Source organism: Lissotriton helveticus, chromosome 1_1 (assembly GCF_964261635.1).
Source record: "Lissotriton helveticus chromosome 1_1, aLisHel1.1, whole genome shotgun sequence".
Lineage (NCBI taxonomy): Eukaryota > Metazoa > Chordata > Amphibia > Caudata > Salamandridae > Lissotriton > Lissotriton helveticus.
Window position 1 is genome coordinate 1,498,002,899 of NC_136057.1, and position 24,153 is coordinate 1,498,027,051.

A 24,153-nucleotide genomic window follows, 5' to 3' on the forward strand; every position below is an offset into this window, starting at 1 on the left:
TGCAGAGTGGCAGTAGAGTGCAGAGTGACTGTAGAGTGCAGAGTGGCAGTAGAGTGCAGAGTGGCAGTGAGTGCAGAGTGACTGTAGAGTGCAGAGTGACTGTAGAGTGCAGAGTGACTGTAGAGTGCAGAGTGGCAGTGAGTGCAGAGTGACTGTAGAGTGCAGAGTGACTGTAGAGTGCAGAGTGACTGTAGAGTGCAGAGTGACTGTAGAGTGCAGAGTGGCAGTGAGTGCAGAGTGACTGTAGAGTGCAGAGTGGCAGTGAGTGCAGAGTGGCAGTAGAGTGCAGAGTGACTGTAGAGTGCAGAGTGACTGTAGAGTGCAGAGTGACTGTAGAGTGCAGAGTGACTGTAGAGTGCAGAGTGACTGTAGAGTGCAGAGTGACTGTAGAGTGCAGAGTGACTGTAGAGTGCAGAGTGACTGTAGAGTGCAGAGTGACTGTAGAGTGCAGAGTGACTGTAGAGTGCAGAGTGACTGTAGAGTGCAGAGTGACTGTAGAGTGCAGAGTGGCAGTAGAGTGCAGAGTGACTGTAGAGTGCAGAGTGGCAGTGAGTGCAGAGTGACTGTAGAGTGCAGAGTGACTGTAGAGTGCAGAGTGGCAGTGAGTGCAGAGTGACTGTAGAGTGCAGAGTGGCAGTGAGTGCAGAGTGGCAGTGAGTGCAGAGTGACTGTAGAGTGCAGAGTGGCAGTAGAGTGCAGAGTGGCAGTGAGTGCAGAGTGACTGTAGAGTGCAGAGTGACTGTAGAGTGCAGAGTGACTGTAGAGTGCAGAGTGGCAGTGAGTGCAGAGTGACTGTAGAGTGCAGAGTGACTGTAGAGTGCAGAGTGACTGTAGAGTGCAGAGTGACTGTAGAGTGCAGAGTGACTGTAGAGTGCAGAGTGGCAGTGAGTGCAGAGTGGCAGTGAGTGCAGAGTGGCAGTAGAGTGCAGAGTGACTGTAGAGTGCAGAGTGACTGTAGAGTGCAGAGTGACTGTAGAGTGCAGAGTGACTGTAGAGTGCAGAGTGACTGTAGAGTGCAGAGTGACTGTAGAGTGCAGAGTGACTGTAGAGTGCAGAGTGACTGTAGAGTGCAGAGTGACTGTAGAGTGCAGAGTGACTGTAGAGTGCAGAGTGACTGTAGAGTGCAGAGTGACTGTAGAGTGCAGAGTGACTGTAGAGTGCAGAGTGACTGTAGAGTGCAGAGTGGCAGTGAGTGCAGAGTGACTGTAGAGTGCAGAGTGACTGTAGAGTGCAGAGTGGCAGTGAGTGCAGAGTGACTGTAGAGTGCAGAGTGGCAGTGAGTGCAGAGTGGCAGTGAGTGCAGAGTGACTGTAGAGTGCAGAGTGGCAGTAGAGTGCAGAGTGGCAGTGAGTGCAGAGTGACTGTAGAGTGCAGAGTGACTGTAGAGTGCAGAGTGACTGTAGAGTGCAGAGTGGCAGTGAGTGCAGAGTGACTGTAGAGTGCAGAGTGACTGTAGAGTGCAGAGTGACTGTAGAGTGCAGAGTGACTGTAGAGTGCAGAGTGGCAGTGAGTGCAGAGTGACTGTAGAGTGCAGAGTGGCAGTGAGTGCAGAGTGGCAGTAGAGTGCAGAGTGACTGTAGAGTGCAGAGTGACTGTAGAGTGCAGAGTGACTGTAGAGTGCAGAGTGACTGTAGAGTGCAGAGTGACTGTAGAGTGCAGAGTGACTGTAGAGTGCAGAGTGACTGTAGAGTGCAGAGTGACTGTAGAGTGCAGAGTGACTGTAGAGTGCAGAGTGACTGTAGAGTGCAGAGTGACTGTAGAGTGCAGAGTGACTGTAGAGTGCAGAGTGGCAGTAGAGTGCAGAGTGACTGTAGAGTGCAGAGTGGCAGTGAGTGCAGAGTAGCAGTGAGTGCAGAGTGACTGTAGAGTGCAGAGTGACTGTGGGGTGCAGAGTGACTGTAGAGTGCAGAGTGACTGTAGAGTGCAGAGTGACTGTAGAGTGCAGAGTGACTGTAGAGTGCAGAGTGACTGTAGAGTGCAGAGTGACTGTAGAGTGCAGAGTGACTGTAGAGTGCAGAGTGGCAGTGAGTGCAGAGTGACTGTAGAGTGCAGAGTGGCAGTGAGTGCAGAGTGACTGTAGAGTGCAGAGTGGCAGTGAGTGCAGAGTGACTGTAGAGTGCAGAGTGACTGCAGAGTGACTGTAGAGTGCAGAGTGGCAGTGAGTGCAGAGTGACTGTAGAGTGCAGAGTGGCAGTGAGTGCAGAGTGGCAGTGAGTGCAGAGTGACTGTAGAGTGCAGAGTGACTGTAGAGTGCAGAGTGGCAGTGAGTGCAGAGTGGCAGTGAGTGCAGAGTGACTGTAGAGTGCAGAGTGGCAGTGAGTGCAGAGTGACTGTAGAGTGCAGAGTGGCAGTGAGTGCAGAGTGACTGTAGAGTGCAGAGTGACTGTAGAGTGCAGAGTGACTGTAGAGTGCAGAGTGACTGTAGAGTGCAGAGTGACTGTAGAGTGCAGAGTGACTGTAGAGTGCAGAGTGGCAGTGAGTGCAGAGTGACTGTAGAGTGGCAGTGAGTGCAGAGTGACTGTAGAGTGCAGAGTGACTGTAGAGTGCAGAGTGGCAGTGAGTGCAGAGTGACTGTAGAGTGCAGAGTGGCAGTGAGTGCAGAGTGGCAGTGAGTGCAGAGTGACTGTAGAGTGCAGAGTGGCAGTGAGTGCAGAGTGACTGTAGAGTGCAGAGTGACTGTAGAGTGCAGAGTGACTGTAGAGTGCAGAGTGACTGTAGAGTGCAGAGTGACTGTAGAGTGCAGAGTGACTGTAGAGTGCAGAGTGGCAGTGAGTGCAGAGTGACTGTAGAGTGGCAGTGAGTGCAGAGTGACTGTAGAGTGCAGAGTGACTGTAGAGTGCAGAGTGGCAGTGAGTGCAGAGTGACTGTAGAGTGGCAGTGAGTGCAGAGTGACTGTAGAGTGCAGAGTGGCAGTGAGTGCAGAGTAGCAGTGAGTGCAGAGTGACTGTAGAGTGCAGAGTGACTGTGGGGTGCAGAGTGACTGTAGAGTGCAGAGTGACTGTAGAGTGCAGAGTGACTGTAGAGTGCAGAGTGACTGTAGAGTGCAGAGTGACTGTAGAGTGCAGAGTGACTGTAGAGTGCAGAGTGACTGTAGAGTGCAGAGTGACTGTAGAGTGCAGAGTGGCAGTGAGTGCAGAGTGACTGTAGAGTGCAGAGTGGCAGTGAGTGCAGAGTGACTGTAGAGTGCAGAGTGGCAGTGAGTGCAGAGTGGCAGTGAGTGCAGAGTGACTGTAGAGTGCAGAGTGACTGCAGAGTGACTGTAGAGTGCAGAGTGGCAGTGAGTGCAGAGTGACTGTAGAGTGCAGAGTGGCAGTGAGTGCAGAGTGGCAGTGAGTGCAGAGTGACTGTAGAGTGCAGAGTGACTGTAGAGTGCAGAGTGGCAGTGAGTGCAGAGTGGCAGTGAGTGCAGAGTGACTGTAGAGTGCAGAGTGGCAGTGAGTGCAGAGTGACTGTAGAGTGCAGAGTGGCAGTGAGTGCAGAGTGGCAGTGAGTGCAGAGTGACTGTAGAGTGCAGAGTGGCAGTGAGTGCAGAGTGACTGTAGAGTGCAGAGTGGCAGTGAGTGCAGAGTGACTGTAGAGTGCAGAGTGGCAGTGAGTGCAGAGTGGCAGTGAGTGCAGAGTGGCAGTGAGTGCAGAGTGACTGTAGAGTGCAGAGTGACTGTAGAGTGCAGAGTGGCAGTGAGTGCAGAGTGGCAGTGAGTGCAGAGTGACTGTAGAGTGCAGAGTGGCAGTGAGTGCAGAGTGACTGTAGAGTGCAGAGTGACTGTAGAGTGCAGAGTGACTGTAGAGTGCAGAGTGACTGTAGAGTGCAGAGTGACTGTAGAGTGCAGAGTGACTGTAGAGTGCAGAGTGACTGTAGAGTGCAGAGTGGCAGTGAGTGCAGAGTGACTGTAGAGTGCAGAGTGACTGTAGAGTGCAGAGTGACTGTAGAGTGCAGAGTGACTGTAGAGTGCAGAGTGACTGTAGAGTGCAGAGTGACTGTAGAGTGCAGAGTGACTGTAGAGTGCAGAGTGACTGTAGAGTGCAGAGTGGCAGTAGAGTGCAGAGTGACTGTAGAGTGCAGAGTGACTGTAGAGTGCAGAGTGACTGTAGAGTGCAGAGTGACTGTAGAGTGCAGAGTGACTGTAGAGTGCAGAGTGACTGTAGAGTGCAGAGTGACTGTAGAGTGCAGAGTGACTGTAGAGTGCAGAGTGACTGTAGAGTGCAGAGTGACTGTAGAGTGCAGAGTGACTGTAGAGTGCAGAGTGACTGTAGAGTGCAGAGTGACTGTAGAGTGCAGAGTGGCAGTGAGTGCAGAGTGACTGTAGAGTGCAGAGTGGCAGTGAGTGCAGAGTGGCAGTGAGTGCAGAGTGGCAGTGAGTGCAGAGTGACTGTAGAGTGCAGAGTGACTGTAGAGTGCAGAGTGGCAGTGAGTGCAGAGTGGCAGTGAGTGCAGAGTGACTGTAGAGTGCAGAGTGGCAGTGAGTGCAGAGTGACTGTAGAGTGCAGAGTGACTGTAGAGTGCAGAGTGACTGTAGAGTGCAGAGTGACTGTAGAGTGCAGAGTGACTGTAGAGTGCAGAGTGACTGTAGAGTGCAGAGTGACTGTAGAGTGCAGAGTGGCAGTGAGTGCAGAGTGACTGTAGAGTGCAGAGTGACTGTAGAGTGCAGAGTGACTGTAGAGTGCAGAGTGACTGTAGAGTGCAGAGTGGCAGTGAGTGCAGAGTGACTGTAGAGTGCAGAGTGGCAGTAGAGTGCAGAGTGGCAGTAGAGTGCAGAGTGACTGTAGAGTGCAGAGTGACTGTAGAGTGCAGAGTGACTGTAGAGTGCAGAGTGACTGTAGAGTGCAGAGTGACTGTAGAGTGCAGAGTGACTGTAGAGTGCAGAGTGACTGTAGAGTGCAGAGTGACTGTAGAGTGCAGAGTGACTGTAGAGTGCAGAGTGACTGTAGAGTGCAGAGTGGCAGTGAGTGCAGAGTGACTGTAGAGTGCAGAGTGGCAGTGAGTGCAGAGTGACTGTAGAGTGCAGAGTGACTGTAGAGTGCAGAGTGACTGTAGAGTGCAGAGTGACTGTAGAGTGCAGAGTGACTGTAGAGTGCAGAGTGACTGTAGAGTGCAGAGTGACTGTAGAGTGCAGAGTGACTGTAGAGTGGCAGTGAGTGCAGAGTGACTGTAGAGTGCAGAGTGGCAGTGAGTGCAGAGTGGCAGTGAGTGCAGAGTGACTGTAGAGTGCAGAGTGACTGTAGAGTGGCAGTGAGTGCAGAGTGACTGTAGAGTGCAGAGTGGCAGTGAGTGCAGAGTGACTGTAGAGTGCAGAGTGGCAGTGAGTGCAGAGTAGCAGTGAGTGCAGAGTGACTGTGGAGTGCAGAGTGACTGTGGGGTGCAGAGTGACTGTAGAGTGCAGAGTGACTGTAGAGTGCAGAGTGACTGTAGAGTGCAGAGTGACTGTAGAGTGCAGAGTGACTGTAGAGTGCAGAGTGACTGTAGAGTGCAGAGTGGCAGTGAGTGCAGAGTGACTGTAGAGTGCAGAGTGACTGTAGAGTGCAGAGTGGCAGTGAGTGCAGAGTGACTGTAGAGTGCAGAGTGACTGTAGAGTGCAGAGTGACTGTAGAGTGCAGAGTGACTGTAGAGTGCAGAGTGACTGTAGAGTGCAGAGTGACTGTAGAGTGCAGAGTGGCAGTGAGTGCAGAGTGACTGTAGACTGTAGAGTGCAGAGTGACTGTAGAGTGCAGAGTGACTGTAGAGTGCAGAGTGACTGTAGAGTGCAGAGTGACTGTAGAGTGCAGAGTGACTGTAGAGTGCAGAGTGACTGTAGAGTGCAGAGTGACTGTAGAGTGCAGAGTGACTGTAGAGTGCAGAGTGGCAGTGAGTGCAGAGTGGCAGTGAGTGCAGAGTGACTGTAGAGTGCAGAGTGACTGTGTGCAGAGTGACTGTAGAGTGCAGAGTGACTGTAGAGTGCAGAGTGACTGTAGAGTGCAGAGTGACTGTAGAGTGCAGAGTGACTGTAGAGTGCAGAGTGGCAGTGAGTGCAGAGTGACTGTAGACTGTAGAGTGACTGTAGAGTGCAGAGTGGCAGTGAGTGCAGAGTGACTGTAGAGTGCAGAGTGGCAGTGAGTGCAGAGTGACTGTAGAGTGCAGAGTGGCAGTGAGTGCAGAGTGACTGTAGAGTGCAGAGTGGCAGTGAGTGCAGAGTGACTGTAGAGTGCAGAGTGACTGTAGAGTGCAGAGTGACTGTAGAGTGCAGAGTGACTGTAGAGTGCAGAGTGACTGTAGAGTGCAGAGTGACTGTAGAGTGCAGAGTGACTGTAGAGTGCAGAGTGACTGTAGAGTGCAGAGTGACTGTAGAGTGCAGAGTGACTGTAGAGTGCAGAGTGACTGTAGAGTGCAGAGTGGCAGTGAGTGCAGAGTGACTGTAGAGTGGCAGTGAGTGCAGAGTGACTGTAGAGTGCAGAGTGACTGTCAGAGTGGCAGTGAGTGCAGAGTGACTGTAGAGTGGCAGTGAGTGCAGAGTGACTGTAGAGTGCAGAGTGACTGTAGAGTGGCAGTGAGTGCAGAGTGACTGTAGAGTGCAGAGTGACTGTAGAGTGCAGAGTGACTGTAGAGTGCAGAGTGACTGTAGAGTGCAGAGTGGCAGTGAGTGCAGAGTGACTGTAGAGTGCAGAGTGACTGTAGAGTGCAGAGTGACTGTAGAGTGCAGAGTGGCAGTGAGTGCAGAGTGACTGTAGAGTGCAGAGTGGCAGTGAGTGCAGAGTGACTGTAGAGTGCAGAGTGGCAGTGAGTGCAGAGTGACTGTAGAGTGCAGAGTGACTGTAGAGTGCAGAGTGACTGTAGAGTGCAGAGTGACTGTAGAGTGCAGAGTGACTGTAGAGTGCAGAGTGACTGTAGAGTGCAGAGTGACTGTAGAGTGCAGAGTGACTGTAGAGTGGCAGTGAGTGCAGAGTGACTGTAGAGTGCAGAGTGGCAGTGAGTGCAGAGTGACTGTAGAGTGCAGAGTGACTGTAGAGTGGCAGTGACTTGCAGAGTGACTGTAGAGTGCAGAGTGGCAGTGAGTGCAGAGTGACTGTAGAGTGCAGAGTGACTGTAGAGTGCAGAGTGGCAGTGAGTGCAGAGTGACTGTAGAGTGCAGAGTGGCAGTGAGTGCAGAGTGACTGTAGAGTGCAGAGTGGCAGTGAGTGCAGAGTGGCAGTGAGTGCAGAGTGACTGTAGAGTGCAGAGTGGCAGTGAGTGCAGAGTAGCAGTGAGTGCAGAGTGACTGTAGAGGTGCAGAGTGACTGTGAGGTGCAGAGTGACTGTAGAGTGCAGAGTGACTGTAGAGTGCAGAGTGACTGTAGAGTGCAGAGTGGCAGTGAGTGCAGAGTGACTGTAGAGTGCAGAGTGGCCGTGAGTGCAGAGTGACTGTAGAGTGCAGAGTGACTGTAGAGTGCAGAGTGACTGTAGAGTGCAGGAGTGCAGTGATTGCTGAGTAGGAGTGGCATGATGCAGAGTGACTGTAGAGTGCAGAGTGACTGTAGAGTGCAGAGTGGCAGTGAGTGCAGAGTGACTGTAGAGTGCAGAGTGGCAGTGAGTGCAGAGTGGCAGTGAGTGCAGAGTGACTGTAGAGTGCAGAGTGACTGTAGAGTGCAGAGTGACTGTAGAGTGCAGTGAGTGCAGGTGACTGTAGAGTGCAGAGTGACTGTAGAGTGCAGAGTGACTGTAGAGTGCAGAGTGACTGTAGAGTGCAGAGTGGCAGTGAGTGCAGAGTGGCAGTGAGTGCAGAGTAGCAGTGAGTGCAGAGTGGCAGTGAGTGCAGAGTAGCAGTGAGTGCAGAGTGACTGTAGAGTGCAGAGTGACTGTAGTAGAGTGCAGAGTGAGCAGTGAGTGCAGAGTGACTGTAGAGTGCAGAGTGACTGTAGAGTGCAGAGTGACTGTAGAGTGCAGAGTGACTGTAGAGTGCAGAGTGACTGTAGAGTGCAGAGTGACTGTAGAGTGCAGAGTGACTGTAGAGTGCAGAGTGACTGTAGAGTGCAGAGTGACTGTAGAGTGCAGAGTGACTGTAGAGTGCAGAGTGACTGTAGAGTGCAGAGTGACTGTAGAGTTGCAGATGAGTGCAGAGTGACTGTAGAGTGCAGAGTGGCAGTGAGTGCTGAGTAGCAGTGAGTGCAGAGTGACTGTAGAGTGCAGAGTGGCAGTGAGTGCAGAGTAGCAGTGAGTGCAGAGTGACTGTAGAGTGCAGAGTGGCAGTGAGTGCAGAGTGGCTGTGAGAGTGCAGAGTGACTGTAGAGTGCAGAGTGACTGTAGAGTGCAGAGTGACTGTAGAGTGGCAGTGAGTGCAGAGTGACTGTAGAGTGCAGAGTGGCAGTGAGTGCAGAGTAGCAGTGAGTGCAGAGTGACTGTAGAGTGCAGAGTGGCAGTGAGTGCAGAGTAGCAGTGAGTGCAGAGTGACTGTAGAGTGCAGAGTGGCAGTGAGTGCAGAGTGACTGTAGAGTGCAGAGTGACTGTAGAGTGCAGAGTGACTGTAGAGTGCAGAGTGACTGTAGAGTGGCAGTGAGTGCAGAGTGACTGTAGAGTGCAGAGTGGCAGTGAGTGCAGAGTGACTGTAGAGTGCAGAGTGGCAGTGAGTGCAGAGTGACTGTAGAGTGCAGAGTGGCAGTGAGTGCAGAGTGACTGTAGAGTGCAGAGTGGCAGTGAGTGCAGAGTGGCAGTGAGTGCAGAGTGACTGTAGAGTGCAGAGTGACTGTAGAGTGCAGAGTGACTGTAGAGTGCAGAGTGACTGTAGAGTGCAGAGTGACTGTAGAGTGCAGAGTGACTGTAGAGTGCAGAGTGACTGTAGAGTGCAGAGTGGCAGTGAGTGCAGAGTGACTGTAGAGTGCAGAGTGACTGTAGAGTGCAGAGTGACTGTAGAGTGCAGAGTGACTGTAGAGTGCAGAGTGACAGTGAGTGCAGAGTGACTGTAGATTGCAGTGAGTGCAGAGTGACTGTAGAGTGCAGAGTGGCAGTGAGTGCAGAGTAGCAGTGAGTGCAGAGTGACTGTAGAGTGCAGAGTGACTGTAGAGTGCAGAGTGACTGTAGAGTGGCAGTGAGTGCAGAGTGACTGTAGAGTGCAGAGTGGCAGTGAGTGCAGAGTAGCAGTGAGTGCAGAGTGACTGTAGAGTGCAGAGTGGCAGTGAGTGCAGAGTAGCAGTGAGTGCAGAGTGACTGTAGAGTGCAGAGTGGCAGTGAGTGCAGAGTGACTGTAGAGTGCAGAGTGACTGTAGAGTGCAGAGTGACTGTAGAGTGCAGAGTGACTGTAGAGTGGCAGTGAGTGCAGAGTGACTGTAGAGTGCAGAGTGGCAGTGAGTGCAGAGTGACTGTAGAGTGCAGAGTGGCAGTGAGTGCAGAGTGACTGTAGAGTGCAGAGTGGCAGTGAGTGCAGAGTGACTGTAGAGTGCAGAGTGGCAGTGAGTGCAGAGTGGCAGTGAGTGCAGAGTGACTGTAGAGTGCAGAGTGACTGTAGAGTGCAGAGTGACTGTAGAGTGCAGAGTGACTGTAGAGTGCAGAGTGACTGTAGAGTGCAGAGTGACTGTAGAGTGCAGAGTGACTGTAGAGTGGCAGTGAGTGCAGAGTGGCAGTAGAGTGCAGAGTGACTGTAGAGTGCAGAGTGACTGTAGAGTGCAGAGTGACTGTAGAGTGCAGAGTGACTGTAGAGTGCAGAGTGACTGTAGAGTGCAGAGTGACTGTAGAGTGCAGAGTGACTGTAGAGTGGCAGTGAGTGCAGAGTGACTGTAGAGTGCAGAGTGGCAGTGAGTGCAGAGTGACTGTAGAGTGCAGAGTGGCAGTGAGTGCAGAGTGACTGTAGAGTGCAGAGTGACTGTAGAGTGCAGAGTGAGTGACTGTAGAGTGCAGAGTGACTGTAGAGTGCAGAGTGACTGTAGAGTGCAGAGTGACTGTAGAGTGCAGAGTGGCAGTGAGTGCAGAGTGACTGTAGAGTGCAGAGTGACTGTAGAGTGCAGAGTGGCAGTGAGTGCAGAGTGGCAGTGAGTGCAGAGTGACTGTAGAGTGCAGAGTGGCAGTGAGTGCAGAGTAGCAGTGAGTGCAGAGTGACTGTAGAGTGCAGAGTGGCAGTGAGTGCAGAGTGGCAGTGAGTGCAGAGTGGCAGTGAGTGCAGAGTGACTGTAGAGTGCAGAGTGACTGTAGAGTGCAGAGTGACTGTAGAGTGCAGAGTGACTGTAGAGTGCAGAGTGGCAGTGAGTGCAGAGTGACTGTAGAGTGCAGAGTGACTGTAGAGTGCAGAGTGGCAGTGAGTGCAGAGTTACTGTAGAGTGCAGAGTGACTGTAGAGTGCAGAGTGACTGTAGAGTGCAGAGTGACTGTAGAGTGGCAGTGAGTGCAGAGTGACTGTAGAGTGCAGAGTGGCAGTGAGTGCAGAGTGACTGTAGAGTGCAGAGTGACTGTAGAGTGCAGAGTGACTGTAGAGTGCAGAGTGACTGTAGAGTGCAGAGTGACTGTAGAGTGCAGAGTGGCAGTGAGTGCAGAGTGACTGTAGAGTGCAGAGTGACTGTAGAGTGCAGAGTGACTGTAGAGTGCAGAGTGACTGTAGAGTGCAGAGTGACTGTAGAGTGCAGAGTGGCAGTGAGTGCAGAGTGACTGTAGAGTGCAGAGTGGCAGTGAGTGCAGAGTGGCAGTGAGTGCAGAGTGACTGTAGAGTGCAGAGTGACTGTAGAGTGCAGAGTGACTGTAGAGTGCAGAGTGACTGTAGAGTGCAGAGTGACTGTAGAGTGCAGAGTGGCAGTGAGTGCAGAGTGACTGTAGAGTGCAGAGTGACTGTAGAGTGGCAGTGAGTGCAGAGTGACTGTAGAGTGCAGAGTGGCAGTGAGTGCAGAGTGACTGTAGAGTGCAGAGTGGCAGTGAGTGCAGAGTGGCAGTGTAGTGCAGAGTGACTGTAGAGTGCAGAGTGACTGTAGAGTGCAGAGTGACTGTAGAGTGCAGAGTGACTGTAGAGTGCAGAGTGGCAGTGAGTGCAGAGTGACTGTAGAGTGCAGAGTGGCAGTGAGTGCAGAGTGACTGAGTGCAGAGTGGCAGTGAGTGCAGAGTGACTGTAGAGTGCAGAGTGGCAGTGAGTGCAGAGTGACTGTAGAGTGCAGAGTGGCAGTGAGTGCAGAGTGACTGTAGAGTGCAGAGTGGCAGTGAGTGCAGAGTGGCAGTGAGTGCAGAGTGACTGTAGAGTGCAGAGTGACTGTAGAGTGCAGAGTGGCAGTGAGTGCAGAGTGACTGTAGAGTGCAGAGTGACTGTAGAGTGCAGAGTGACTGCAGAGTGACTGTAGAGTGCAGAGTGACTGTAGAGTGCAGAGTGACTGTAGAGTGCAGAGTGACTGTAGAGTGCAGAGTGACTGTAGAGTGCATAGTGACTGTAGAGTGCATAGTGACTGTAGAGTGCAGAGTGACTGTAGAGTGGCAGTGAGTGCAGAGTGACTGTAGAGTGCAGAGTGGCAGTGAGTGCAGAGTGACTGTAGAGTGCAGAGTGGCAGTGAGTGCAGAGTGACTGTAGAGTGCAGAGTGACTGTAGAGTGCAGAGTGACTGTAGAGTGCAGAGTGACTGTAGAGTGCAGAGTGACTGTAGAGTGCAGAGTGACTGTAGAGTGCAGAGTGACTGTAGAGTGCAGAGTGACTGTAGAGTGCAGAGTGACTGTAGAGTGCAGAGTGACTGTAGAGTGCAGAGTGACTGTAGAGTGCAGAGTGACTGTAGAGTGCAGAGTGGCAGTGAGTGCAGAGTAGCAGTGAGTGCAGAGTGACTGTAGAGTGCAGAGTGGCAGTGAGTGCAGAGTAGCAGTGAGTGCAGAGTGACTGTAGAGTGCAGAGTGGCAGTGAGTGCAGAGTGACTGTAGAGTGCAGAGTGGCAGTGAGTGCAGAGTGACTGTAGAGTGCAGAGTGGCAGTGAGTGCAGAGTGACTGTAGAGTGCAGAGTGGCAGTGAGTGCAGAGTGACTGTAGAGTGCAGAGTGGCAGTGAGTGCAGAGTGACTGTAGAGTGCAGAGTGACTGTAGAGTGCAGAGTGGCAGTGAGTGCAGAGTTACTGTAGAGTGCAGAGTGACTGTAGAGTGCAGAGTGACTGTAGAGTGCAGAGTGACTGTAGAGTGGCAGTGAGTGCAGAGTGACTGTAGAGTGCAGAGTGGCAGTGAGTGCAGAGTGACTGTAGAGTGCAGAGTGACTGTAGAGTGCAGAGTGACTGTAGAGTGCAGAGTGACTGTAGAGTGCAGAGTGACTGTAGAGTGCAGAGTGGCAGTGAGTGCAGAGTGACTGTAGAGTGCAGAGTGACTGTAGAGTGCAGAGTGACTGTAGAGTGCAGAGTGACTGTAGAGTGCAGAGTGACTGTAGAGTGCAGAGTGGCAGTGAGTGCAGAGTGACTGTAGAGTGCAGAGTGACTGTAGAGTGCAGAGTGGCAGTGAGTGCAGAGTGACTGTAGAGTGCAGAGTGGCAGTGAGTGCAGAGTGACTGAGTGCAGAGTGGCAGTGAGTGCAGAGTGACTGTAGAGTGCAGAGTGGCAGTGAGTGCAGAGTGACTGTAGAGTGCAGAGTGGCAGTGAGTGCAGAGTGACTGTAGAGTGCAGAGTGGCAGTGAGTGCAGAGTGGCAGTGAGTGCAGAGTGACTGTAGAGTGCAGAGTGACTGTAGAGTGCAGAGTGGCAGTGAGTGCAGAGTGACTGTAGAGTGCAGAGTGACTGTAGAGTGCAGAGTGGCAGTGAGTGCAGAGTGACTGTAGAGTGCAGAGTGACTGTAGAGTGCAGAGTGACTGCAGAGTGACTGTAGAGTGCAGAGTGACTGTAGAGTGCAGAGTGACTGTAGAGTGCAGAGTGACTGTAGAGTGCAGAGTGACTGTAGAGTGCAGAGTGACTGTAGAGTGCAGAGTGACTGTAGAGTGCAGAGTGACTGTAGAGTGCAGAGTGGCAGTGAGTGCAGAGTGACTGTAGAGTGCAGAGTGGCAGTAGAGTGCAGAGTGGCAGTAGAGTGCAGAGTGACTGTAGAGTGCAGAGTGACTGTAGAGTGCAGAGTGACTGTAGAGTGCAGAGTGACTGTAGAGTGCAGAGTGACTGTAGAGTGCAGAGTGACTGTAGAGTGCAGAGTGACTGTAGAGTGCAGAGTGACTGTAGAGTGCAGAGTGACTGTAGAGTGCAGAGTGACTGTAGAGTGCAGAGTGGCAGTGAGTGCAGAGTGACTGTAGAGTGCAGAGTGGCAGTGAGTGCAGAGTGACTGTAGAGTGCAGAGTGACTGTAGAGTGCAGAGTGACTGTAGAGTGCAGAGTGACTGTAGAGTGCAGAGTGACTGTAGAGTGCAGAGTGACTGTAGAGTGCAGAGTGACTGTAGAGTGCAGAGTGACTGTAGAGTGCAGAGTGACTGTAGAGTGGCAGTGAGTGCAGAGTGACTGTAGAGTGCAGAGTGGCAGTGAGTGCAGAGTGGCAGTGAGTGCAGAGTGACTGTAGAGTGCAGAGTGACTGTAGAGTGGCAGTGAGTGCAGAGTGACTGTAGAGTGCAGAGTGGCAGTGAGTGCAGAGTGACTGTAGAGTGCAGAGTGGCAGTGAGTGCAGAGTAGCAGTGAGTGCAGAGTGACTGTAGAGTGCAGAGTGACTGTAGAGTGGCAGTGAGTGCAGAGTGACTGTAGAGTGCAGAGTGGCAGTGAGTGCAGAGTGACTGTAGAGTGCAGAGTGGCAGTGAGTGCAGAGTGACTGTAGAGTGCAGAGTGGCAGTGAGTGCAGAGTGACTGTAGAGTGCAGAGTGGCAGTGAGTGCAGAGTGACTGTAGAGTGCAGAGTGACTGTAGAGTGCAGAGTGACTGTAGAGTGCAGAGTGACTGTAGAGTGCAGAGTGACTGTAGAGTGCAGAGTGACTGTAGAGTGCAGAGTGACTGTAGAGTGCAGAGTGACTGTAGAGTGCAGAGTGACTGTAGAGTGCAGAGTGACTGTAGAGTGCAGAGTGACTGTAGAGTGCAGAGTGGCAGTGAGTGCAGAGTGACTGTAGAGTGGCAGTGAGTGCAGAGTGACTGTAGAGTGCAGAGTGACTGTAGAGTGGCAGTGAGTGCAGAGTGACTGTAGAGTGGCAGTGAGTGCAGAGTGACTGTAGAGTGCAGAGTGACTGTAGAGTGGCAGTGAGTGCAGAGTGACTGTAGAGTGCAGAGTGACTGTAGAGTGCAGAGTGACTGTAGAGTGCAGAGTGACTGTAGAGTGCAGAGTGGCAGTGAGTGCAGAGTGACTGTAGAGTGCAGAGTGACTGTAGAGTGCAGAGTGACTGTAGAGTGCAGAGTGGCAGTGAGTGCAGAGTGACTGTAGAGTGCAGAGTGGCAGTGAGTGCAGAGTGACTGTAGAGTGCAGAGTGGCAGTGAGTGCAGAGTGACTGTAGAGTGCAGAGTGACTGTAGAGTGCAGAGTGACTGTAGAGTGCAGAGTGACTGTAGAGTGCAGAGTGACTGTAGAGTGCAGAGTGACTGTAGAGTGCAGAGTGACTGTAGAGTGCAGAGTGACTGTAGAGTGGCAGTGAGTGCAGAGTGACTGTAGAGTGCAGAGTGGCAGTGAGTGCAGAGTGACTGTAGAGTGCAGAGTGACTGTAGAGTGGCAGTGACTGCAGAGTGACTGTAGAGTGCAGAGTGGCAGTGAGTGCAGAGTGACTGTAGAGTGCAGAGTGACTGTAGAGTGCAGAGTGGCAGTGAGTGCAGAGTGACTGTAGAGTGCAGAGTGGCAGTGAGTGCAGAGTGGCAGTGAGTGCAGAGTGGCAGTGAGTGCAGAGTGACTGTAGAGTGCAGAGTGGCAGTGAGTGCAGAGTAGCAGTGAGTGCAGAGTGACTGTAGGGTGCAGAGTGACTGTGGGGTGCAGAGTGACTGTAGAGTGCAGAGTGACTGTAGAGTGCAGAGTGACTGTAGAGTGCAGAGTGGCAGTGAGTGCAGAGTGACTGTAGAGTGCAGAGTGGCAGTGAGTGCAGAGTGACTGTAGAGTGCAGAGTGACTGTAGAGTGCAGAGTGACTGTAGAGTGCAGAGTGACTGTAGAGTGCAGAGTGACTGTAGAGTGCAGAGTGACTGTAGAGTGCAGAGTGACTGTAGAGTGCAGAGTGGCAGTGAGTGCAGAGTGACTGTAGAGTGCAGAGTGGCAGTGAGTGCAGAGTGGCAGTGAGTGCAGAGTGACTGTAGAGTGCAGAGTGACTGTAGAGTGCAGAGTGACTGTAGAGTGCAGAGTGACTGTAGAGTGCAGAGTGACTGTAGAGTGCAGAGTGACTGTAGAGTGCAGAGTGACTGTAGAGTGCAGAGTGGCAGTGAGTGCAGAGTGGCAGTGAGTGCAGAGTAGCAGTGAGTGCAGAGTGGCAGTGAGTGCAGAGTAGCAGTGAGTGCAGAGTGACTGTAGAGTGCAGAGTGACTGTAGTAGAGTGCAGAGTGGCAGTGAGTGCAGAGTGACTGTAGAGTGCAGAGTGACTGTAGAGTGCAGAGTGACTGTAGAGTGCAGAGTGACTGTAGAGTGCAGAGTGACTGTAGAGTGCAGAGTGACTGTAGAGTGCAGAGTGACTGTAGAGTGCAGAGTGACTGTAGAGTGCAGAGTGACTGTAGAGTGCAGAGTGACTGTAGAGTGCAGAGTGACTGTAGAGTGGCAGTGAGTGCAGAGTGACTGTAGAGTGCAGAGTGGCAGTGAGTGCTGAGTAGCAGTGAGTGCAGAGTGACTGTAGAGTGCAGAGTGGCAGTGAGTGCAGAGTAGCAGTGAGTGCAGAGTGACTGTAGAGTGCAGAGTGGCAGTGAGTGCAGAGTAGCAGTGAGTGCAGAGTGACTGTAGAGTGCAGAGTGACTGTAGAGTGCAGAGTGACTGTAGAGTGGCAGTGAGTGCAGAGTGACTGTAGAGTGCAGAGTGGCAGTGAGTGCAGAGTAGCAGTGAGTGCAGAGTGACTGTAGAGTGCAGAGTGGCAGTGAGTGCAGAGTAGCAGTGAGTGCAGAGTGACTGTAGAGTGCAGAGTGGCAGTGAGTGCAGAGTGACTGTAGAGTGCAGAGTGACTGTAGAGTGCAGAGTGACTGTAGAGTGCAGAGTGACTGTAGAGTGGCAGTGAGTGCAGAGTGACTGTAGAGTGCAGAGTGGCAGTGAGTGCAGAGTGACTGTAGAGTGCAGAGTGGCAGTGAGTGCAGAGTGACTGTAGAGTGCAGAGTGGCAGTGAGTGCAGAGTGACTGTAGAGTGCAGAGTGGCAGTGAGTGCAGAGTGGCAGTGAGTGCAGAGTGACTGTAGAGTGCAGAGTGACTGTAGAGTGCAGAGTGACTGTAGAGTGCAGAGTGACTGTAGAGTGCAGAGTGACTGTAGAGTGCAGAGTGACTGTAGAGTGCAGAGTGGCAGTGAGTGCAGAGTGACTGTAGAGTGCAGAGTGACTGTAGAGTGCAGAGTGACTGTAGAGTGCAGAGTGACTGTAGAGTGCAGAGTGGCAGTGAGTGCAGAGTAGCAGTGAGTGCAGAGTGACTGTAGAGTGCAGAGTGGCAGTGAGTGCAGAGTAGCAGTGAGTGCAGAGTGACTGTAGAGTGCAGAGTGACTGTAGAGTGCAGAGTGACTGTAGAGTGGCAGTGAGTGCAGAGTGACTGTAGAGTGCAGAGTGGCAGTGAGTGCAGAGTAGCAGTGAGTGCAGAGTGACTGTAGAGTGCAGAGTGGCAGTGAGTGCAGAGTAGCAGTGAGTGCAGAGTGACTGTAGAGTGCAGAGTGGCAGTGAGTGCAGAGTGACTGTAGAGTGCAGAGTGACTGTAGAGTGCAGAGTGACTGTAGAGTGCAGAGTGACTGTAGAGTGGCAGTGAGTGCAGAGTGACTGTAGAGTGCAGAGTGGCAGTGAGTGCAGAGTGACTGTAGAGTGCAGAGTGGCAGTGAGTGCAGAGTGACTGTAGAGTGCAGAGTGGCAGTGAGTGCAGAGTGACTGTAGAGTGCAGAGTGGCAGTGAGTGCAGAGTGGCAGTGAGTGCAGAGTGACTGTAGAGTGCAGAGTGACTGTAGAGTGCAGAGTGACTGTAGAGTGCAGAGTGACTGTAGAGTGCAGAGTGACTGTAGAGTGCAGAGTGACTGTAGAGTGCAGAGTGACTGTAGAGTGGCAGTGAGTGCAGAGTGGCAGTAGAGTGCAGAGTGACTGTAGAGTGCAGAGTGACTGTAGAGTGCAGAGTGACTGTAGAGTGCAGAGTGACTGTAGAGTGCAGAGTGACTGTAGAGTGCAGAGTGACTGTAGAGTGCAGAGTGACTGTAGAGTGGCAGTGAGTGCAGAGTGACTGTAGAGTGCAGAGTGGCAGTGAGTGCAGAGTGACTGTAGAGTGCAGAGTGGCAGTGAGTGCAGAGTGACTGTAGAGTGCAGAGTGACTGTAGAGTGCAGAGTGAGTGACTGTAGAGTGCAGAGTGACTGTAGAGTGCAGAGTGACTGTAGAGTGCAGAGTGACTGTAGAGTGCAGAGTGGCAGTGAGTGCAGAGTGACTGTAGAGTGCAGAGTGACTGTAGAGTGCAGAGTGGCAGTGAGTGCAGAGTGGCAGTGAGTGCAGAGTGACTGTAGAGTGCAGAGTGGCAGTGAGTGCAGAGTAGCAGTGAGTGCAGAGTGACTGTAGAGTGCAGAGTGGCAGTGAGTGCAGAGTGGCAGTGAGTGCAGAGTGGCAGTGAGTGCAGAGTGACTGTAGAGTGCAGAGTGACTGTAGAGTGCAGAGTGACTGTAGAGTGCAGAGTGACTGTAGAGTGCAGAGTGGCAGTGAGTGCAGAGTGACTGTAGAGTGCAGAGTGACTGTAGAGTGCAGAGTGGCAGTGAGTGCAGAGTTACTGTAGAGTGCAGAGTGACTGTAGAGTGCAGAGTGACTGTAGAGTGCAGAGTGACTGTAGAGTGGCAGTGAGTGCAGAGTGACTGTAGAGTGCAGAGTGGCAGTGAGTGCAGAGTGACTGTAGAGTGCAGAGTGACTGTAGAGTGCAGAGTGACTGTAGAGTGCAGAGTGACTGTAGAGTGCAGAGTGACTGTAGAGTGCAGAGTGGCAGTGAGTGCAGAGTGACTGTAGAGTGCAGAGTGACTGTAGAGTGCAGAGTGACTGTAGAGTGCAGAGTGACTGTAGAGTGCAGAGTGACTGTAGAGTGCAGAGTGGCAGTGAGTGCAGAGTGACTGTAGAGTGCAGAGTGGCAGTGAGTGCAGAGTGGCAGTGAGTGCAGAGTGACTGTAGAGTGCAGAGTGACTGTAGAGTGCAGAGTGACTGTAGAGTGCAGAGTGACTGTAGAGTGCAGAGTGACTGTAGAGTGCAGAGTGGCAGTGAGTGCAGAGTGACTGTAGAGTGCAGAGTGACTGTAGAGTGGCAGTGAGTGCAGAGTGACTGTAGAGTGCAGAGTGGCAGTGAGTGCAGAGTGACTGTAGAGTGCAGAGTGGCAGTGAGTGCAGAGTGGCAGTGAGTGCAGAGTGACTGTAGAGTGCAGAGTGACTGTAGAGTGCAGAGTGACTGTAGAGTGCAGAGTGACTGTAGAGTGCAGAGTGGCAGTGAGTGCAGAGTGACTGTAGAGTGCAGAGTGGCAGTGAGTGCAGAGTGACTGAGTGCAGAGTGGCAGTGAGTGCAGAGTGACTGTAGAGTGCAGAGTGGCAGTGAGTGCAGAGTGACTGTAGAGTGCAGAGTGGCAGTGAGTGCAGAGTGACTGTAGAGTGCAGAGTGGCAGTGAGTGCAGAGTGGCAGTGAGTGCAGAGTGACTGTAGAGTGCAGAGTGACTGTAGAGTGCAGAGTGGCAGTGAGTGCAGAGTGACTGTAGAGTGCAGAGTGACTGTAGAGTGCAGAGTGGCAGTGAGTGCAGAGTGACTGTAGAGTGCAGAGTGACTGTAGAGTGCAGAGTGACTGCAGAGTGACTGTAGAGTGCAGAGTGACTGTAGAGTGCAGAGTGACTGTAGAGTGCAGAGTGACTGTAGAGTGCAGAGTGACTGTAGAGTGCATAGTGACTGTAGAGTGCATAGTGACTGTAGAGTGCAGAGTGACTGTAGAGTGGCAGTGAGTGCAGAGTGACTGTAGAGTGCAGAGTGGCAGTGAGTGCAGAGTGACTGTAGAGTGCAGAGTGGCAGTGAGTGCAGAGTGACTGTAGAGTGCAGAGTGACTGTAGAGTGCAGAGTGACTGTAGAGTGCAGAGTGACTGTAGAGTGCAGAGTGACTGTAGAGTGCAGAGTGACTGTAGAGTGCAGAGTGACTGTAGAGTGCAGAGTGACTGTAGAGTGCAGAGTGACTGTAGAGTGCAGAGTGACTGTAGAGTGCAGAGTGACTGTAGAGTGCAGAGTGACTGTAGAGTGCAGAGTGACTGTAGAGTGCAGAGTGGCAGTGAGTGCAGAGTAGCAGTGAGTGCAGAGTGACTGTAGAGTGCAGAGTGGCAGTGAGTGCAGAGTAGCAGTGAGTGCAGAGTGACTGTAGAGTGCAGAGTGGCAGTGAGTGCAGAGTGGCAGTGAGTGCAGAGTGACTGTAGAGTGCAGAGTGACTGTAGAGTGCAGAGTGGCAGTGAGTGCAGAGTAGCAGTGAGTGCAGAGTGACTGTAGAGTGCAGAGTGACTGTAGAGTGCAGAGTGACTGTAGAGTGCAGAGTGACTGTAGAGTGCAGAGTGACTGTAGAGTGCAGAGTGACTGTAGAGTGCAGAGTGACTGTAGAGTGCAGAGTGACTGTAGAGTGCAGAGTGACTGTAGAGTGCAGAGTGACTGTAGAGTGCAGAGTGACTGTAGAGTGCAGAGTGACTGTAGAGTGCAGAGTGACTGTAGAGTGCAGAGTGACTGTAGAGTGCAGAGTGACTGTAGAGTGCAGAGTGACTGTAGAGTGCAGAGTGACTGTAGAGTGCAGAGTGACTGTAGAGTGCAGAGTGACTGTAGAGTGCAGAGTGACTGTAGAGTGCAGAGTGACTGTAGAGTGCAGAGTGACTGTAGAGTGCAGAGTGACTGCAGAGACAGTGTGTCAGGGTGCACATTGTGTGAGTGTGCAGAATGAGTGTGCAGGGTAAACAGTGTGTGACTATGCAGGGTGACATTGGGAGTGTGCGGGTGAGCAGTGTGTGAATGTGTAGGGGCAGTGTGTGAGTGTGCAGAAAACACCACACACACATACACCGCACACACAAACCACACACCTCAGTCTCTCAACACCACACACTTGTCACCACTCAACACAACACACTCACCACCACACTCACTCCCCAGGCTCACCCCCACAGACTCACCACCACACACTCACCAGCACACACTCACCAGCACACAGAAAACAACACACACAACAACACACCCCCAGCCGTCAATGAATGCTTTCACCATGCACAAACACCAACAACCATCATCCATCTTTGCACGCTTTTACCAAGCACACACCCACCAGCCGTCAGTGCACCCTTCCACCAGGCACACACACCTCCAGCCGGCAGTGCACTTTTCCACCAAGCAATCGCAGTATGGTACACTTTACTTTTAAACATATTCATATAAAGCACAGCATGCCACCATTGGTAAAATTACAATTCAACCAAGATACTTCCACTACACACCACATGCACACACTCCATAACACATGGCAAAAAGACAGTGGCATTTACAATGCCATTAGCTCAAACTCAAATAAATCCGAGCCCGATTGCATTTCTAATGCTTGTTGTTCCTCTGGCTGTCTCACGGGAATAAAGCAGTATTTTGTCCTGGCCTCTTGGTTGCAATGAAGAAAGGAATCGAATTGCGTAACCCCATTTTTTTTACATTTGTTACGTTTTTCAGTTCACACATTGGCACCAAATCATTTTTAGCACAAAAGGAATATCCAGCTTTGCTACTTTCCTTGTCACATTTGTTCTTAGTCATTGTATCTCCATACACACAATTTGTGAACAATATTCCACTTGAGATGTGTTTTTTAATGATGATCTTTTACCTACTTATAATGTTGCATTTTTAGGAAGATTTTGGAATATATTATCACTATGGTGCTTTTTTTCCCGTAAGATCTGTATCCTGCTATCGTGTTGGTGTTGAGTCCTGGATTTCCTCTAAGATTATTTGTTTTTATGTATGTTTGAACTAATTTATTTGTATTGCAAAGAAGAGTGCGTTTTCCATATAACACAAAATCAACAAAGTTTAACAACTTGCACAGCAGAACAGTTGTACTAAAGTGCTGTTGCAATATGTATATGTGGACAAAATAATATTATTTAGTAACGTTTTCCATGAAATGTTAAATATTTTTTTTTTATAGTTTCCCAGGTGTAAATTAACCCCATCCCATGCCATACCCAAATAATGACTTGTTATACAAAGTATCATTCATTTCCTTCACCTTAGGCTTTTCTGGAATTTGGTGTGTTGGTTATTGTTCAGAGAGAAGACATTTTCATAGAAGTGTGCTAAATCGGTTCCTTTGCCATTGTTTCCTAACAGAGGGAGACTTTCCTCCTGCCTTTACGCTCTCAGTGAATGACGATTCCAGTAGTCCAGGGATGATGATGAATCAACAAGACATTTTTAATAATTATGCAAAGCCTGTTGAGGAATGGCCGGATTGGAGTGAAGGGGACGATGTGAAGAGTGAAGGCATGATTAGGGTACAGATGAGGCCTGGTGAGAATTGCGACAGCATAGAGATACAACCTCCGAAAAAGACGGAAGAAAAGTTGTGGGTAGAATTTGAATCTTCCAGCCAAGATTTCAGAACGGCATTTGGGACAGTCAATGTCACACAACCATTTTCTGCCAAGTCCAATGCAGTTGAGGATCAATATGCAAAAAAAATGAATAATTCTACAGATAATAAAGTAAACTCTCCGAGAGACTGCAGTAACAGCCAAGACCATCCAAATCAGGATGAAGAAAGTACGATGAATCCTAAAATTTCACAGGAAAAGCCCTTTGAGAAAAAGGCTTCCTCCGTGATTGGTTTGGGCGAAGAGTTCACAATACAAGTAAAGAGAACATCTCGAGATCCAGAGTTGGACTGGTTTGCTGATATGGTCCCAGAGATTAAGCACTCTTCAACCAGTTTACTTTTACAGACTACAGCGATGGAACTTTCTACTGTGGACAGTTTAGAAGTGGTTTCAGGCACCATTAGCCCGCAGAAGGGAAGCAATGTGCAGAGCCTGACCTTCTCATCTAAATTTGCTGCAGATGAAGTTGCAGAGGTAAGATGTTTCACTGTACTGCAGGTGAGGTACTTACAGCTTGTCATCACTGTCGAATGTTGAGATTGAGATAGTTTATGAATGTTCCACCTGGATATGGTTGAAATACATTGTAGTTGGATGTGTTCCTCACCTTTTGATTTAAGCCATATTCTGTCTTTGCATTTTGGTTTCTTTATTAATTCACAAAATGTAATATATCCAGAAAGGGAGACCAGGAGCCTGCTCATAAACCTGTGATCTCCCTGTTGCTCAGTGGTTGGGCCTAATTCCTGGTTTCTTGGTGATACTTCCCTAAACACCTAACTGGAAAATGTTTATATTAGCAGTATTTTGGAAGGAGGCGTGTGCATGGCAAATGAAGCTATTGTGAAACATAACCTGACATTTTGTTAGGTAGCTTCGGTCCGTTTTCTATACTCGTCGGCTGTGTGTTTCTTATTTACTGATGGTGAAGGAGAGTGTATTGGGATGCTTTCCTATTTCTGTTGTTCATAAGTTGGGCTGTGTTTGCACTGCTGATTTGTTTAAATGGGTGCCTGTCTAAATTTCTCTCCAAAGTGCAATCAGTTAGATCTGTTGCACACTCAACCCATTAGTTATTATTGATCTATGAGAAGGAAAAGGTGAATAACTGCTTTCTGCTATATGTGGTTTGGAGGATGGGGAAGCAAAAGGTCTGGATGCAGAACTAAGCAAAGGTTAGTTTTCCAGTATATTGATGGGTTCACTGTAATATTTATAATGATTGCCTTTAAGGTTTCTAAGCCATGAAAGTAAAACAATCTGCTGGTAAAGGTACCCACGTAGCATCTACTTCTCCCAGTAATGAACCATTTAAATAGAATTGGCTGGTAGCATTAGGATGTGGTGGACCGAAAGATAAAGAATGGTTGTCGATTCAGTAACTGACACAACCTGGGGCCAGATGTAGGTATCCAAATACCGGTCGGTAACAGCCGAAAATACCGATTTTTGCCCGTTACCGACCAGTATTTGGATACTGAGATGTAGGGCATCTTAAAATACAGATTCGGTAAAATTACCGAATCAGTATTCTGAGATGTAGGTGGCACTGTAAACAGTGCCACAGGGCTTTAAGGATTCGTTATTTACCACCAACTATTAGTTGGTGGTAAATAACGAATACCTGTGTATATGCAAATCTGTGCATGTACCCCTGTGCCATGTTGCACATATACATGCCCTCATCAGGGGTGCAACAGGGTGTCAAAGTGACACCCTGCCACCCTTGAATTATTCGGTATTTACCGAATCGGTATTTACGGATTCGGTAATTGACAGGCCCATAGGAATGAATGTACTGAGAGAAGAGGGGTCCCAGTGAGAGAGTAGCAATTACCACAAATTATAAACAAAAAATTAGTAATACACTGAATGAATCTACACTGTTTTTATTCACAACGTAGATATAACCAGGATATAGTATCCAGCAATAACCATTTCCAAAAGGTTGTATAGTGCCCCAGGGAACAAGGGAAAGGTTATAAGGTGAGGATAGTGTGGATGGGGAATTGTGACAATAAAATCAAACAGTGATCTTAACGCACTTGTAAATAAATTAGAACATACAAACGAGCAAAAATGCAAATATATCTCTTGATCAAAAAACATGCCCCACGTAATACATAAATGTAACAGTTGTGGTGTGGAGCTGATGGGAGAAAGACAGTTGTCGACGTTTCGACCCTCAGGTTATGCAGGGATTAATGGTGCCCTTGCTGCGGGGTCTTCATCAGGACAGGGCGGGGGCAGGCAACCTATTTATTCGGTGCTCCTCATCATAATATTTGTAGATAGGCCAATTAAACCTCATTATTGGGAACATGAATTCATGATGATTTGCAAGATCCGTGTTACGGCGGGATTCGAAATCGGGCCCGGGGACGCTGGGCACTGGGGATCCGGAGATAGATCCGGAAGGTATTTAGGATGTAGTTCTCGTCCCCACGTCGTTGTCGGTGCTGCGAACATATCAAAGGGCAACAGCGGAGAGAGAATCAATCTCATAGGAATGAATAGCAATTACGAATCGGTAAATACCGATTCGGTAATTACCGAATCTTACCGATTCTGTAAAAAAT

General features: G+C 50.5%; 1 protein-coding gene across 1 annotated transcript in view; it reads left to right on the plus strand.

Moving 5' to 3' along the window:
* The window catches only part of SCYL3 (SCY1 like pseudokinase 3), a 917,463-nt gene that overhangs the window by 713,971 nt on the left and 179,339 nt on the right, over positions 1–24,153 (plus strand). The window contains exon 11 of the mRNA XM_078686597.1: positions 21,309–22,048. Within this exon, the coding sequence (XP_078542723.1) occupies positions 21,309–22,048 (740 nt within the window). The remainder of the gene's footprint in view (positions 1–21,308; positions 22,049–24,153) is intronic.